The following is a 16,553-nucleotide window of genomic DNA, read 5'->3' as shown; positions in this document are numbered from 1 at the left end:
TGATCTATTTTGGTGTTCAGTGGACTCTTGCACGCTGACCTCTGCAAGCTAGTAAGCGGCGCAACTGGATGCATTCTGCATGCACTCTCTCTTTGTCGACTACTTATAAGCTGCTGCCCCTCGTGCTCATGTTCCTCATTCCGCAGCCCCATCTCCCTTGCTCTCCGAGTATATATCGCTTCTCTTCTTGACGCGTAATTATTCCCCAGCTCCTCTCCGAACTGCACATATTTCAATCATGTTGTCTTCTCTGTCCGCCCTCGGTGCAGCCGCACTGCTGTCAATAGCCCCTTTTGTCAGCGGTCTCCCCGTGGAGAAGCGTGTTGTATCTGGTGCCGTCATATCCTCAAACTTCCCCGATCCCTCCATCATCAAAGTCGGCAGCACCTGGTACTCGTTCGCCACAAATAACGCCGACGGTGCTGGCAGCACCCACGTCCAGATCGCCAAATCATCCGACTTCAATTCCTGGACTTTATTGGGCAAGGATGCTCTTCCCAACTTGCCTGGCTGGGTCAACGCTGCAAACCCGGCCGTGTGGGCCCCCGATGTCATCCAGAATGTATGCACTCTTACCTCATCCCCGCACCCCAATTAGGAAATGCTGCTGACATGACCGCTCGTTTAGGACGCCGGAAAGTTCGTCATGTACTTTGCTGCCTCGCGCAACGGCCAATTCCACTGCACTGGCGTCGCAACCTCAGACACGATTGAGGGTCCTTACTCGGCCCAGTCTGACCCATGGGTCTGCCCGCTCGACCAAGGTGGCGCCATCGATGCTTCCGGCTTCCTCGACTCTGATGGCTCCCGCTACGTCACCTACAAGATTGATGTGAGTTCCCCATGATCTAGGTTACATTCAGCCTCAATTGCTGGCCTCTCCAATCAAGACACAGGCTGACCTGGCTCGTGTCACAGGGAAACGCCCTCGGCAACGGTGGCACTTGTGGCAACACCGTGGCTCCAATCCACTCGACGCCCATCATGCAGCAAAAGGTGGGCAGCAACGGCATCGACAAGATTGGCAGCCCCTATCAAGTGCTCGACCGCAGCGACGCGGACGGCCCGCTCGTCGAGGCTCCCAGCATCGCCAAGCTTCCCGATGGCCGGTATGTCATGTTCTTCAGCTCGAACTGCTTCTATTCGATCAACTACGACGTGACGTACGCCATCGCAGACAGTAAGCCTCAGCCCCATGATGCCCGTAGCTGTCCATCGCCATCTTGTGCCACCTGTGAGTCCACTGTGACCTGGACCAGTGGCATTGTGATGGCGTGGACCACCAAGTCCTGTGTGCTAACGCGTGATGGCAACAGAGGTTTCTGGCCCGTACACCAAATACGGCCCGCTTTTCGTCTCGCAGGGAACGCATGGCTTCTGGTCGCCCGGCGGCGCCAGCATTGCCGGCGACGCCAAGCACCTCGTTTTCCACTCGTACAACCCCGGCGGTTCCTCGACCCGCTCCATGTACACGGCGACGCTGACCTGGAGCGGCAACTTCGCGAACGCCGAGGCCTAAAGGAGTGACGGGCACCGACAGGGCGGAGAGCATGAGACGCAGTCACGAATTTCCTTTCTCGGCAGTTTTTTGGAATTCCCCACGTTCTTGGTCAGATGACCCCGAAGGTACCGTAGTAGCGCATAACGCGCTGTGGTATTCTTCTTTTTTTTTTTTTCTTCATTCTTCGATCCGGCGCGATGTCTCGCATATCTCGGCCTATTACCGCACTTCGGCCCCAAGGAATGACCGTCGAGAAAAACCCCCCCGCTCTTCTTTCCCTGACCGACTGGGAGGGATACATGACCATTCGAAGCGGGGTCAGGGTCTGGGCGTCTTACCGCTTCGGGACACGCAGGCGGGGAACGGTCCTTTTCCGCGAACGTCGTGCATACGCCTGCAATCCTTCCGCTGCCGCAGCGGTGGCTGACCACTGTCGCTACTGATCCTACTGGTGGTGGTGCCTCGTGCAGGGTGGTAGTACGGCCTGTAGGGCCTGACGGCAGGTAGCAGCGCTGACGAAGTGACGACATCACGCGTTCTTTCTTCTCTTCTCCTCCCTACCTTTTCGCCCTCTACTTTTTCAGCCCTTTTTTTTTTCTTCACATGAGCGAGGAGCATAGTCGGTTCCTCGCTTCCACGCGCATGGAGTCGGAGAAGGTTGCATCGTTTCGGGGGCGGGTTTTGATGATCGGTAGTTGGGCCGGTGAGGATCATCTCTTGGCATTATACCTTTTCTTCATTCTTATCCGGACGTCTCGCGTTGGTCGGCATATTCGAAGGGTTTCTGGACCTTTTTCTCGAGCGGCATGGCGATGCTGATACCCCCTTATTCTTTTACTTCTTCGTTTTATTTTTGTTACTTATTTTTTTTTTTACTTCTGCACGACCGCGGTACTTGCGAAAGATACCCGACGACAGTCGCTTGAACATCTGTAGCTGTTTGTAGTTTTGCATCCGGCTGATCCTCTTAAGCCTTGGTTTTCCGAGGCTTTGAAGGATGGGTGCGGAGGATTAATGCATACCGAACCGATTCCTTCTTACATCCATGTCCATTTTTTGCCATTGCTTAGTGAGAATGTGTAACTGCCGCGACGGCGGATCGTCGTCGGGAATGCCTCAACGGGGGCGAGGGCTGCAGCAGAAAGCAAAGAGCAAGTGGAGGCGAGAGATTTGTCTACTGAGATAAACTCAGACCCGAGCGAAAGGATTAACTACGACACATCCCTTCCCCCCACACACACTGATCGGCGGCGCGTGCGCACACGAGAGCGAGAGGAGTTTCTTCACACCTGTCTCTCAAAATCTTTCTTTCCCTTGTCGCCGAAGACTGGCAACACAAGTAATAACGGAGAAGGAAAACTAATAGTACGACATCATCGTACTTCTGCCCTGTTTTTTTTGTTTGATTTTCTCAGCCGTCCTGCCGTGCGATGCTACCTAACTAACCGACCCCCCCTGCAACAAATGATCTGTCGCCACGAGAGTAGCCACACTCACGAAAGGAAGGGAGGGGCGCGGAGGAAGAGAGAGAGAGAGAGGATCATCTACAACCGCACTACCCAAAACGGGTTAACAAGCCGAGACGCAAAACCAAACAACAACGACAACAACAACAACAATCTTCCAGTGGCGCGAGAAACAAAGATGATGATGGAAGGGCGCGGTTGATTTTTTTTTTTTCACCCGCGTGATGCGCTTGAATATATTACAACAATGAAACCATCATTCGAGCCCCCCCGCCTCAGTACAGCATCATCAGCCCAACCACGAGCCCAAGAAGGTAGCAGAATAAATTAAAAAGGATCCATCCCAGAGCAACGAAAGTCAATCATATGATTAGCTGGTGCGCGGGGGGCAGGGGAGGGGCATCACTGACGTCGGGCCATAAAGTGCCCAGCCGGTCGGTCGGTCGGTCGGTCGGTCGGTCACTCGGTCGATGGTGCGCGCGGACATTATTGCGCAATGATACCGACAAGGCCGAAGGCGTTTAAAGCTTGAAAGAAAAAAAAAAGCGACGGACGAAAAGTGCACGGATGTGATGGGCGGGACCGGGTGCCGGCGCGGTGCGGTGCGGGGGGGAGGAGAAAAGTGACGGACTTGTTTAAGCTACTATATGCTTATTTCTCGTTAGTTTTCGCCCCACTAGCCCCCGTGGCGCACGTGTCCGGCCGGGTTTGGAGGGGGCGGGTTGTTGTTGTTGTTGTTGTTTGCGCGCCTGATGATGGGTGTACGTGCGTGTGTGTTTTGTGCGTTTTTCGCCGGGGGTGTGGAGATGGGGAGTGGAAGAAGCAAAGAGCAGGTACCTAGGTAGCTGCGCGGCCGGGAAGCGGGACTGGCGGTGCATGATACGGTCGCTTTGGAGGTATGACGTCTTGTTTGCTTCTTCTTTCTCGTGCCACCACACTGCTCGGCGGTATATATTACTTGTCTCATTGGCTGCCTCCTTATCCCCTCCAGTGAACTGTCGCCACCGAGCCCACGCGCGCGCGCGACGGCGGAAAAAAGAAGGTAGCGCCTGTCTGCCTGGAGCATGCATCACGCTCCTCGCGCCGCCCGTGGCCATGAAGCAAGCAAACCGTCATGCCGGTGCCCGGTGTCGGCGCCGAAGAAGCTGTTGTCTAGAACACAAGCCCTGCCCAAACTTCGCTCCTTCCTCGCGCGCGGCAGAACCTCGCCAGTATACCTAGTGACCGACCATCCATCCGGTCAACAACCCAGATAGAAAAAGAGAGAGAGCGAGAGAAACCGTAGAAGCTCACGTGCGCCATCTACTGCGCCACGGCGTGCTACCCTGCCGGTACCCTAGAAGCGTCAAAGTAGTACTACGGACAAGCGTCGCGCCGCTTGGCGTACTGCTGCTGCTTCCTCCCCCCACGGGGTCTCGGCCGCGGGCTAACCAAGTCGCGGCGGGGTCACCGGTCAGATGTGGTTCCTTCCGGACACTACACTACTACTTTCCACAACTACCGCCACTCTACCAAGTACGTCCTACCACTGCTAAACAGTCCTTAATTGTTAGCCTCCCGCTAATACATACCCCACACACACGGCGCACAGCGCACGTGCGTGCGTGATCTTTCGTTACCCTCGTGATCCCGACGACGTCTCTTGCGCGGACCGATGCCGAGCATTAACGGCGTCGGAGTGGGACCGTGGGTGCGGCGGGCGCGCGCGTGGGTCAGGGTCACTCGAGAAACGCCACAGGGTCTCGTCTCGATCGACATGGCGTTTGCGTTACTTTTTCTTCTTCTTCTTTTTTTTCTCTCTCTTTATTCCCGGCGCTCCGTCGCTCCGTCGCTCCGTCGTATGTATACATACGTTGGTCATTCATCGGCTGTGAGACCCTCGTATAGTTGTGGCCGGTGATGCGTACGTAGCACTGGTCGGCGTTCTTCACTTTTTTTTTTCTTTCTTTCCCCTTTGATCTGGCTGGGGGCGTGTCATGCTTTCTTTCTTTCGAGCGGGTGACTGGACCGAGTGGGCTTGGATGATGCTTCTGGCGGTTTGGTATTGTTTCTGCCGTTGGATGGCCGGGGCCACGCGGGTTCTGTACTCTGTTCTCGAAGCGGTGGCCATCAATCAGCTTTTGTCACTGCCTCCTCCGTGTGGGTGCTCCGAGATGTTGATGAGTGTGCCTGCTGGCACGCTCTTTTTCAAGCTGCTGGCCACCTGCATGAGGTTGTGTGCTTGTGTTCAGTCTAGGTATAAGAAGTGGCAATAGCATCCTATGTTCTACGCCTGTCTGTTGTTCCAAGGACCAACCCACTGCATGTGTCAAGGACATGAAGGCTGAAGAGAGCTCCAATGCGGGAGACTGGAATAGCCAAAGGGTGGTCGTGATAGGGGACGTCGGGCGACACATCCTCGCTACGCAAAAGGAAAGGCACGCAGTTGACACTTGACACAAGATCGTGATAACACTGGTCATCTATCACATCATCAATCAAGCCATGGACTTCCTCGATGCATGAGAGGGGAGAAGTGGAATGTTACAGTAGGCCATATTCTCACTGAAGCGGACAGAAGACTCTTGACATTGAGGTGCATTCGAGCATATCCCGTCCAGGGTGAAAGCTCTCGGCCCGACAGTGAGCGATTGTCCATTTCCTACCCTCTCCGCACAGCTGCCAGTTCACCGGCTTCGCCTGTTCGTTTCTCAGAGGAATGAACCAATGTGCTTCTCACGACCTGCATGTCCAATCCATTCAATATTTCCATGCGAGCCCCAGAAAGAGGGAGGGAGGCAGGATGAACGACATCGCCGGCGTAAGTTCGAACACTCTATCTACACAAGCATCAACACTTGGTGGCACTACATCCATTCTACGGGTACGGCTTGGTACTTGCCAGTGTCGGTTGGGGACAATATACGATCTGAGGCGACCACATATGAACTGAACGAACGCTGCGAAAGACGAATTCCCGAAATTCAAGAGCCATCGAACGATGCCCCTGACATGTTCATAACAATAGTCCGAGTGATTCAGTTAGACAAATGTATAATTTTGGTCATGGAGCCAGTGGAATGTAAGCGTACATATGCAAGCAGCATTGACGTGACTACACTCAAGCACTTGCATCAAAGCCCTATATCACCAACCTTTCGAAACTCGGACAAAATGCAGCCGTGACGGCAGCGGAAGAAGACATCAGAGACTCTGAGTATGCAGCAGATCAACACATATCTCCTCCACCACGAAGAAAACCCGCATCTCGATCGATGAACCAACCCGTTTGATTCCACGGTTCCGAAAGAGGAGATCCACGTGCCAACACCCACCCTCTCTTCCCCGGCTCGAAACGGTGGAGAGTCATGTACCTATTAGAACGAACGATAGCACAACCACGACGCCAGCGGCACGTGCTTGACAAAACCGCCCTCTTGTATTGTACATACGTACAAATAGATGGAAGGACGGGCCGCAGGGAAAGCCGGATGTATTGTCATCGTACCCGACCGCGAGTTCCCCACTACACGTCCTACAAGCATGGAGCATCGGGACCCGGCGTCTCAAAAAGCGAGTTGCGCGTGAAGCGTCTGTCTCAGCGAGATCGAACGAACCCCCCGAGGCAAAAGCCCCGACTTGTTGGGGACATCACTTCCTGTCGCTCCGGGCAACAATTCGTCTCCGGATTGGCATATACGCGTCGGCGGAGGACCTGAACTCGAGAAGCGGAGGAGTTGGCGGTGTCGCGTGGGGATCAGTCCGCGGTATCGGCGGGATACATCGCGGTGTGGTGCAAACGTACTCGAACCGAGGGTGTCAAGGTCAGCGAGCGCAGATAGAACGGCGGCGTAGGTGGATGCTGTCTTGTCATGCGGGAGGGAGCACTATGCAGACAGATACCCGCCATGGCATCTCATGAGCAGCTGACTGTGAAAAAAAGTAATGATGAAAGCATCCCGGCAGTTTAGGCAGCAAGATGATGAACATCTCACGGGAACACAGAGGTACATGCGTATAATGCGAGAACAGGGCGCCTTGCGCTCAAGTAATTCGCGCGTTTGCGAGGGTGAGGAAGACCGAATGGAAGCCGGGCCTCCGAGGCGGATAGGCGCGCGGATTACAGGAGCAGCGGGGGTGTGCCACTGGTGGAGAGAGATGTGCTCCGATGACAGAGATGCCGCCTGATTTGCCTACATGCCTTTAGAGTGTTATAGCCTAGGATTCGCGTGGGCTGTTCGTGTAGCAATGGATTATTAATGGCAGAAACTCGGTTTCAGCGATCGCAGTAAAGGTGCGTTGTCCATTGAGACACGATCAACCGTGCAGGCCGATCATTTCGGGACTGATGTACTCGATAAAGGGGCGAGACCGGTGCATGGAGAATGCTGGTGGTCTCGTGGACGGAAAGCGTCACATGATGGCGGCTTCCGCGGGCATACTTAAGACACGGTGGAGCGCAGGGAAGAGAAAGGGATGTGGCCTAGATTACCTTTGTAACATGGCATTGGTTGGATGTGCCGGAGATGTCTCGGATACACGTCTCCAGCTGCAGAGACTGAGTCGCGAGATCAAAGATTGGCGGAACACGTACCGGCACTCCGCTGTGGCTGCTTGGACCTGCGATGTCAGTACAGTGGATATCCTTCCGAGAAAGAAAAAGAAAACAGTGCAAGCATCGCACGATAATGGTCGGGACATGGGTTGAGCGTAGCCAAAACATGAACTGCTAAAGCTGTGGAATAGAAGTACATGAGAGAAGTCTAAGACTCAGGCAGCCACCCAACGTCCCTGATGGATTAGCTAGGAAACTCTCATGTATGTGCAAAAGAAGCTCAGTCCCTCCGCCGCCAGTAACGCCGAAGACGAGTCCTCCAAACCATGAAACCCGAGTAGCATTCCAGAAATACACCTTGAAGAAAAGCCACATGATACTTTACAGTATCGTGACTGGAAGTTGTGCAGAAATATAGCCAGGGTCCCTACATGGGGACCGCTAAAGCAAGAGAATCCAGGAAAACAGTCATGAGAATGTCGTTCATGCCGTCGTTCCGACTGTGAGAGACCTGCAACGCCGCTTCAAGAGAGGGCGGCCATACACAAGCATCTCTTCTGGTCGAGTGCCGTCTATCTTCGTGGGAAACGTATACAGCAATCGTCTCAACTGTCGCCATTCTGATCTGCCTTGTCGCCCTGGTTCTGGTATTCCTCCGGTACGATGCCGGCATTCTGGCAGGCCTTCTTCCATACTTCGGCCTCCGCCCAGGCCCGTTGGCATTCTCCCTTAAACTTGTCACAGCTGGCGCTGAGCTCTGTGATGGCCTGCTCCGTCAGAAGTTTCTCCAGCGTCCACTTCTCAATGTTCTGAGATTCGTTCTCCTTGAGCTGTGTAATGAACTGTACGGCGCGTTGTAGGATGGATCCCTTGTTCTTCTCACAACCGGGGACAATCTTGGCTAGTTCGTTGATACCTTCGTTAATCGTCTCACGACGGCGTCTCTCCACTGTGACGTTTTTAGTGAAAACGGTTATCATGACAGCATCTTCGCCAACTAACCTTCTTTGTGGTTGTCTCTACGAATTTTGTGCCACTCCTCGGACCCAACTGCTGGCTTCTGGTTGACCTGGGATGGTGGGGAGTCGTTTCCGCCCTGGCTGTTCGACTTGTTCAGAGCATCCAGGCCATAGTCAGACATTCCGTGGGATGCCTGGTGCATGTTGTGATCGCCCATGCTAAAGGAATTGCCGAGAGCTCTGTCGCCCTCTCCGCCGGCTCCCTGGTTCTGGAAGGACAGCTCAGTCGCCTGTGGGACCGTCATCTGGAAATGATGAGACAGCGCCGCGGCAGCTGTGTCGCTAGCGTTGGTGGGATTTCCACTGCCGTTCTGGTGCAGGCCGTGGTCGTTCGTGTGTTGAGCCAGTTGGCTAAAATCCAGGTCAGTGTTGGTGTGTTGGTGCATATCGTCCTCGCCCGTTCCAGCGGCGTGGTGGCCCGTGAGGAAAGCAGTGCCGGACTGATCGTTCACCCCAGTGCTGTTTGCTGAGCCTGGTGATACGCGCTGGAAGGACGAGTTGCGTGTGGTATCGGTTGGGGCAGGCCTGCCGCTGGCAGGACCCTGATCGAGTGAGCTACGCTTCCTCTTGTTGTTCTGCATTGAAGTCGTATCCGGGACCTCAGACTTGGCCTCGGCTTCCGGGTAGGTGGCGACGTCGGTCATGCTGGTATTGTGATGCTCACTCGTCCGATAGTTTCCGGGCTCGCGTTGGTATCTATTGTCAGCGGAGCTACTGGCAGTAGTTCCAAGCGCAGGCTGCACGATGTTGTGTCGTACGCAAAGAGCGGCGGTAGTTATAAGCTGATGCTGCGGCGGTGGCACAGGGCCTGTATGCGGGCAGCCGACACGGGACAGCTGGATTGGCTATCGAGGCTGGATCCTGTGCCGCGTGTTCTTGCCTCAGATAAGGCGTTCCTGGAGGCACAGGCGCTTGTTCGCAGACGTAAAGGTCGGAGGCACAGGGAAGTTGGAGGCTGAGTTATAGGCAAGGGCCCTGCGGCGTGGGGTGACGGCTGTTCGACTGTGGGGCTCCGCAAGAGGAATCAAGCGAGAGCACAGAGCTCGAAGGGGAAGAAAGGCACTGTTAGAGGCCTGGTGATTGTTGAATGTCAGCACGTGTCCTACAGCAAAGAGTCCAGTACGACGTCGAGGCAGACGGGCGTCCGATTGGCAGGTAGCTGGATTGCTTCCTCGCTGTGGGACCAAGCTGTCAATTGCTTGAATCGCAACCGTGCCATGGCCCCTGCCACTCACACGGCAGGCCCGTCACCGCCAGCGGCATCATCTTGCAGCGCCGCGCGAGGGCAGCGGCGGGCGGGGCGGGCAGACGCGACATGGTGGTTGCGAGGAATGCGCGTGGAGCTTCGCGGACGCGGGCAGCAACATGGCTGGGATGGCGGGGCGGGTGACGAGCACAGAGCCGCAGGCGACGACGGCTGCGGCATGCGGCGGGCTCGGAGGGCGCGACCAGGGAAGCTCCAAGGCCGTGTCGAGAAGATGGAGACTTACCCGCTTTGATGTTTCGTGAGGCCGCTGACTAACGGCAGCCTTGGTCCGTCCAGAGAGAGACCGTGATCGCAACGCGTCGAGACGGCGACGGGCGGCGACACCGGGGCTGGGGGTGCGAGAGGCGGACGGCGAGTGTGCGAGGAGCCTGCTGGCGCGAGACCGAAATGCTGCGTCTTCAACGCGCAGCAGTCGGATGGTAGTCGATGGTATGCTGCGGATAGGAAATTGTCACCTGACAATGTTGATGAGAAAGCGCGTGATCTGGGGCGACGGCGCTTTAACTGAAAGGCAGGCTGCGGTGGGCGGTAGGACGAGCTAAGAGTGGCCGGGGCGGGGCGCGGTGCGCACCCTTGCAACTTGGGAGCTGGTGCCGGGGCGTATCGGCGCCGGGCGGGTCGGGAACGCGCCTGCTACGCAAGCATCAGGACGGCGGAACGAGCGCGACAGATATCTGCGGCGATGCACCTGCCAGTTATGCAGCCCCAGGCGTGCCTCGCAGCGCCGGCCGAGAGGGCCCAGAGGCCAGATCCAGCGGCCAGATGGCTCACGCGGGCGCTGGCTGAGCTGCGTCGCGCCTGCCGCATGGCCGAGGCAAAGCAAGAGCGCCGCCCGCGCCAACCACCCGCTTGGACCGCGTCGCGATGCATTATTGTCTGCCCGCCTCAGCATTGCGAGCCCCCCAGCGACAAAGATTACTGCTCTCATCTGCACTGCAAATGCACAGGTGGTCTCGTGGCCGCGTCGCTACCGCCATTCCTCGCCCTGCCCTGCTGGATACCACGTCCGTGTTCCACTTCGCACCACACCTGCGTGCCGTTCTGGGACTAGCTGCATCCAGGCCCTTCACGTGCCGCTTTCGCGCGTCGCGATTGTCGCCCGCCCCGGCCTGTGACTGGCGGGACCCATGGCTGCTCTCCTCAGCGAACGACACCGGGGCCAGCCACAGAAGCTGCCGTCCATGGTGCTCGCCAGGTTTCATTCCCAAAGCACTCCCGCCTCCCTCGCCCCGACCGTCGCAGCGCCCCCACACCTGCAGCTGTGCCGCGTCTGGGGCGCGAGCGCGCGGAAAAACGATTCCCCTACACTCTGCCCTCCAACGTCTGACTGCGATGAAACCCCCGCGCTGATGCTTTATCTCCAAACGCGAGGTGGTGTCTGCAAATCCGCGCGAGATGCACGTGTCGCCCAGCCAAGACTCCTGGTAGCCGCTTCCCCCGGGCCATGCTGCCACCCGGCTTCGTGATGCGGCCCGACCTGCCCTGCACAGGCAGCCTGCATTGAATCCCGTCACAAGGTCTCCCTGGTGTTCTCGTATATTACGTCCGGGACTCGAATGAGTCGAGATGCTCCTAGCATGGGGCATATCCGCCGCCGTGCTAACACCCAATGTGGCTCGGGGTGCTGCTGCGATTGCTTCCCTTTCCCCATCCATCCAAGCAGGAATGTGGTTGATCATCGCTATCCACCAATCACAGCTCCGAGCTTGAGATCCGAGCCGCAGTCACAGTGGGTTGCAGAAGCGGCCTTGTCCCGCGGATGATGCTGCAATCTCCGCATGGAAGGTCGAAGCAAATCTTTGGATGGGGACGTAGGGTTGAAAACTACAAAAGCGTCTAGATGCCGATACCAACCACCTACAAAGGCCAAATCGGTGCGATCTCTCTCATTGAAACAGGTTGAGACGGGGGAAATTGTTTGGCAACTCACTACGCAATTAGCATTGAGCAACGGACGCCTATCAATGACCACCTACGTCCACCTTTCGCCACCCCAGCTGGGCCCCCGACTGGAGCCACAGTCTCACGCGTGTCCGGTAAGTGGGTCTGTCAGGAAAGGTGTCACCTGCGGCTATATCACGTTGTCGGGTCCATGAGAGCAGGGCGCTCCGGAGAAAATAGGAAGGTGTTCACCAGTTGGAGAACTCGTACTGTGTGGATGTTTTGCGATAGCCCTCTCCCGTTGGTCTTTAACAAATGCACGGCCTTGTCATATGCCACTATCCGAGTAACGCCTGCATATCATCGCAGCACTGCGAGGGCCTACAGTGGGGCACTTGAGACTCTTATCATGGATGTAGATGTACATGAAATGGCACTAACAATGATGTCTAGACAACAGCTTCTACTCCAATGTGTTGATTCGATGAAGGGACGATCGCAGCTTCAAGGTTGTAGGTAGGTAGTTTCTCCGGCTGGCCGTCGCTGCCGAGTTAGGAAGCGACAACCCTCCATCGGCGCACCCAGCGTCGAGCCTTGCTCGGTAAGTGCGCGCTAAAAATCTCATTTTCATTTCCCATCCTTTCTCTCCACGGTACACCTCATTGGACGCTATTACTGCTTCCGTATGGCGACGAACATGCGCTTCATCCATCGCCTCTTGGCGCTCCTCATCGCCCTAGCCCACGCATTCTCATCCGCAGCGGAAGAGACCTTCACGCCGCAGGCCGCAGCCCCTTCTCTCCTTCGTGGTGTCAACCTCGGTGGCTGGCTCGTTCTTGAGCCGTTTCTCACACCGGAGCTATTTAAAGGCACGAGCGCGGTCGACCAGTGGACTTTTGATAGCCAAGCCGGATCCGAGGAAGCTCTGCGTCAGCACTGGGAGACATACTGCACCGAGAACGATATCAAGAAACTCGCTTCCTACGGAGTCAACGCGTGCGTTCCAACGTCTCCCTACCTTGTTCGGCAGACTGTCTACACTGATTGGCTCAAAGGCTTCGCATTGGTATCGGCTTCTGGGCGTACGACAATGCGGGTACTCCATACAAATCCGGTGCTGACACTTATCTGGACAAGGCGATTCAGTGGGCAAAGAACGCTGGACTCGTGGTGGTGGTTGAGCTTCATGGAGCTCCTGGATCCCAGAATGGAGATGCTAGTTCAGGACACGTGGGATCGGTCGAGGTATGCCGGGCGACAGTTCTTTGATCGAAAAAGAAATTGACGTTCGCTCGCAGTGGCAGACCAGCAATGGAAACCTTGAGCGTACAACTAAAGTCTTGACGACCATAGCACAGAAGTACGCGACGAAAGGACTTGCGAATACAGTGGTCGCCATAGAACTCGTCAACGAACCAACAAACAACCCGCCGAACACCCTTACGATTACAAAGAACTGGACGGAGACGGCTTACGATGCTGTACGCAATGCAGCAGGCAACAAGGACTTACGCATTGCCATGCATGATCAGTGGACTACTCCCAAGTCTTGGCTTGACGTGCATAAAGTGTTGAATGGCAAAAATCCCAACTCTTTCGTGCTGGACGTCCACCAGTACCAGATCTTCACCAACGAGGATAGGAGTCTCGATCAACCCGGTCATATCCAGAAGGTTTGCACGTTTGCGTCGGAGCAGCTTGCCTTTGCAAAAAGCAACGGCCTGCCTATTCATATCGGGGAGTTCAGTGGGAACACGTTCATCTGCGTTAATCCGGATGGAACCACGTTTGCTGATGCTGCAGGGACAGGAAAGGCCTGCAAAGTCGACGGCTGTCAGTGTGAAACCGACGGAGGCATAAAGGTAGATGAGTGGAGCGAAGCGCTCACACAGCAGGTCCGTCGCTACGTCGAGGCTCAGCTGTACATGTATGAGAAGTATGCTGGAGGATGGTTCTTTTGGAACTTCAAGGGCCCTGGTTCTTGGGGTTTCATTGAGGGCGTTGAGAAGGTAGGAGACCCTTGTCGAACTGCATGTCTGGGACCGTACTGACTTGATCAAGGGCTTCATCCCTCATCCGGTCACCGACAGACGCTATCCAAACCCATGCCCCTAGAAACGGTTACGACGTGATGATAATGTCTGCTTGAGGCGTGAATTGCATGAAACAATTCGCAGAGGCGGGGGTTTAGATGAGCAGGTCCAGATCGTGACAAAGAGATGAATGTACTTAGCAATGGTTAACTAGTTCTCGACAAAGCCATTCCTTGAGATCGTCCGCGAATTCAGCGTGGAGCTCATATAGCTAAAGGTCATAAGAAGTATTAAACCATGCGATGCTGCACTGTGCACCAGAAACGTAATGTATGTAGTGCTAAGCGCCCTCATCCCCTGTCCACGGTGCGGGCTCCATAGCTCCACAATATGCGGTTTCCTCGGCGGTCCGCGTCCGAGGTCAAAGCGGCGGTCCGGTGAGGGGAAATGCTCGATGGGGACTGTGCATATGTGTCCTTCGGTTCAGACGTTGACGCGCTTACCTAGATGGCGACCGGCTCCAGACGCACACGCATGTATGCTGTCACCCGTCCAACGATACAAATTCGAAAGTGAAAATGAACCAGTGAGGGCTGGCTGGAGACGCGGGGCAGAATCCGCCTCGCTACCCTAGCGGGACGCTGCGCACAGATCCGCCATGACGGTGGGCTTGGCACCGTGCGCACAGATAATCCGATGTTTTGGCGCCGCGCTCTCTCGGGCACATTGGAGCTTTGCTTCCACCTGCACACCTAGGGCCTTGTTGAGCTTCTGACTGTCCCCCCGTTCACAACCTTCGTCTGCCTGCTTGGCGCAAACTTCGTCACTCTCCTCCACCCCTCACACCGCAACCCTCATCGCACACAGCTTTGCACCACTATGTCTACGGGCAACATCTCGAACCCGCCGAGCTCGGCTCCGGCCGAGTCGAAGAGCGCGCGCAAGAAGAAGGCCAAGGCTGAGGCTGCCGCCGCCGCCGCTGCTGCCGCAGCTTCGCCCGCTACTCCCACCCAGGATGACCAGAACCCCATCGAGGGCGGTGTCAACGGCACCGAGGATGGAGAGCATCCCTACATCAAAGACCTCCAGAAGTACGTGAACGATAGACAGCTCTAGCTCACACCACCCAATGACCTTCGTGTGTACTAACTGAATCACTACAGGAGGCTTCGCAGCGTCAACAAGAAGCTTGTAAGTACCCTCACGCGATGACTTGCCACCGCGCAACACCGGCTCAGTCAGGCTGACTTGGAACCTTCCAGAACGCCATGGAAAAGGTCAACTCCGTGATGAAGGAGAACCCCGATGTTTCCCTCGATGACCTCGTCGCTTCCAAGAAGATCAACACCGATCAGAAGGCCCAGGCGCTGAAGAAGCCTTCACTCGAGGCCGAGCGTGAGCAGCTGAACGAGCAGCTCATCAACTTCAAGAAGGTTCAAGAGGAGCTCGCAGCTAGGCTGACTCGCCAGAAGGAAGCGGTTGAGGCCGCACACGCGAAGGAGCTGAAGGAGCTGGAGGACAAGATCAGGGCCGAGGAGAAGGCTGAAGCCGACAAGACTGTGAAGCAGCGTCTGCTCATCTTTTCTCAGTTCCTGCGCTCGGCTGCTGCCAGGCGCCAGCAGGGAGACGAGGAAACTGAGCTTTCCAAGGCTTTCGAGGGTGCCCTGCTGCTCGTCTACGGCGGCAATCTCGAGGCTGTCACAGCTGCCGAGAAGCTGATCTCCGGTTCCGAGGAGCACGTCATTTCGACTGAGGGTCTCGAGCTCACCGTGTCCTGTAAGTGAACTAGTGATCGGAGACCGGGATTGGCCTAATTTTACCGCAGACGCCCAGGTCAAGCAAGCTTCCATTGAGGATGCTCCCTTCGCCGCCGAGGAAGCCTGGGTTGATGAGGTCAACCAGGCCGCCCAAGCCCCTCAGGACGACAAGCCTCCTTCGTACAACGAAGCCACCATTGGCACTGACCCGACCGTCGCCCATGCCGGCCTGACCGAGCTTGACGCCAATGTCACTTCGACGAATGGCGAGCCCGCTGCTGAGACCTCCACCGTTCCTACTGCCAACGTGGATGATACTGCTGCCAACGCTGCTGGTGACAGGTGGGACACCAAGGCTCCTGGATCTGAGGATCCTCTGGCCGAGAGTTTCGAAATGGTTCCTCGCGATCCGGCTGAGACCGAGGCCGTTCATGAGCCGGCTCCTGCTGCTAGCACTCAAAGCTGGGCTGAGGACACGCCTGCTCCTGCGGCTCCTGTTGCTGCCCCTCAGGCCACTGCTGAACCTGCTCCGGCTACCAATGGTGATGGTTTCCAGGAAGTTCCTTCTTCCCGCGGTGGCCGCGGCCGCGGAAACTACCAGGGCGAGCGTCGGGGTGGATACCGTGGCCGTGGTGGCCCTCGCGGTGAGGGCCGTGGCCGTGGTGGTTACCGTGGTGATCGCGGTGATGGATACCGTGGTCGTGGCGGATACCGTGGCGGCCGTGGCCGCGACAACCATCAGGCTCAGCCTTCGCAGTAAATTCCCAAATACTGCCACCTTACACCCACCCAAATGGGCAAGAATTATGGATCCTTGATGGGTTCAGCGGCTAACGAGACAATGTGGGAGATTCTGGCACGCTGTTTAGCCGGCGATGCCTCTTCCTGATGGTTTGATGTAGCGATTCGTTTCTGGGCATTTGAGACAATCTTAGCCATGGAGTGCTTTATTTCCTGAGCGAGTTTGTCTCTTCTCGAGTAAGAAAAGAACAGTAAAAAGGAAAGGGTCTCAAAAGACGAAAGAGGACAAAAGGAAATCATTCACTATCGGTGTCATCATGAGGAGAACAACTTGCATAGCATTGGAGCCTGGTA

General features: G+C 56.1%; 4 protein-coding genes across 4 annotated transcripts; 3 read left to right on the top strand and 1 right to left on the bottom strand.

Moving 5' to 3' along the window:
- Nucleotides 1-238: 238 nt before the first annotated feature.
- On the top strand, nt 239-1,519 carry BKCO1_940009 (glycoside hydrolase family 43 protein; the record flags this gene model as incomplete). Its single annotated transcript, XM_020279991.1, has 4 exons — nt 239-562; nt 629-832; nt 919-1,180; nt 1,317-1,519. 4 exons carry the CDS (start codon nt 239-241, stop codon nt 1,517-1,519), a joined length of 993 nt encoding a protein of 330 aa, XP_020125346.1.
- A 6,587-nt stretch (nt 1,520-8,106) lies between these two features.
- On the bottom strand, nt 8,107-9,164 carry BKCO1_940008 (helix-loop-helix dna binding protein; the record flags this gene model as incomplete). The annotated part of the gene is made up of 2 exons (XM_020279990.1): nt 8,107-8,450; nt 8,504-9,164. The coding sequence occupies 2 exons, from the start codon at nt 9,162-9,164 to the stop codon at nt 8,107-8,109; spliced, it is 1,005 nt and encodes a 334-aa protein (XP_020125347.1).
- Nucleotides 9,165-12,365: 3,201 nt separating this feature from the next.
- Nucleotides 12,366-13,783, top strand: BKCO1_940007 (glycoside hydrolase family 5 protein; the record flags this gene model as incomplete). The annotated part of the gene is made up of 4 exons (XM_020279989.1): nt 12,366-12,664; nt 12,724-12,913; nt 12,967-13,677; nt 13,730-13,783. 4 exons carry the CDS (start codon nt 12,366-12,368, stop codon nt 13,781-13,783), a joined length of 1,254 nt encoding a protein of 417 aa, XP_020125341.1.
- Nucleotides 13,784-14,580: 797 nt separating this feature from the next.
- On the top strand, nt 14,581-16,218 carry BKCO1_940006 (uncharacterized protein; the record flags this gene model as incomplete). The annotated part of the gene is made up of 4 exons (XM_020279988.1): nt 14,581-14,792; nt 14,865-14,892; nt 14,964-15,477; nt 15,527-16,218. The coding sequence occupies 4 exons, from the start codon at nt 14,581-14,583 to the stop codon at nt 16,216-16,218; spliced, it is 1,446 nt and encodes a 481-aa protein (XP_020125342.1).
- Between the last annotated feature and the right edge of the window lie 335 nt (nt 16,219-16,553).

Source organism: Diplodia corticola (assembly GCF_001883845.1).
Source record: "Diplodia corticola strain CBS 112549 chromosome Unknown scaffold94, whole genome shotgun sequence".
Lineage (NCBI taxonomy): Eukaryota > Fungi > Ascomycota > Dothideomycetes > Botryosphaeriales > Botryosphaeriaceae > Diplodia > Diplodia corticola.
Note: the sequence above shows the minus strand (reverse complement) of the source record. Positions and strands in the feature narration are given on the sequence as shown.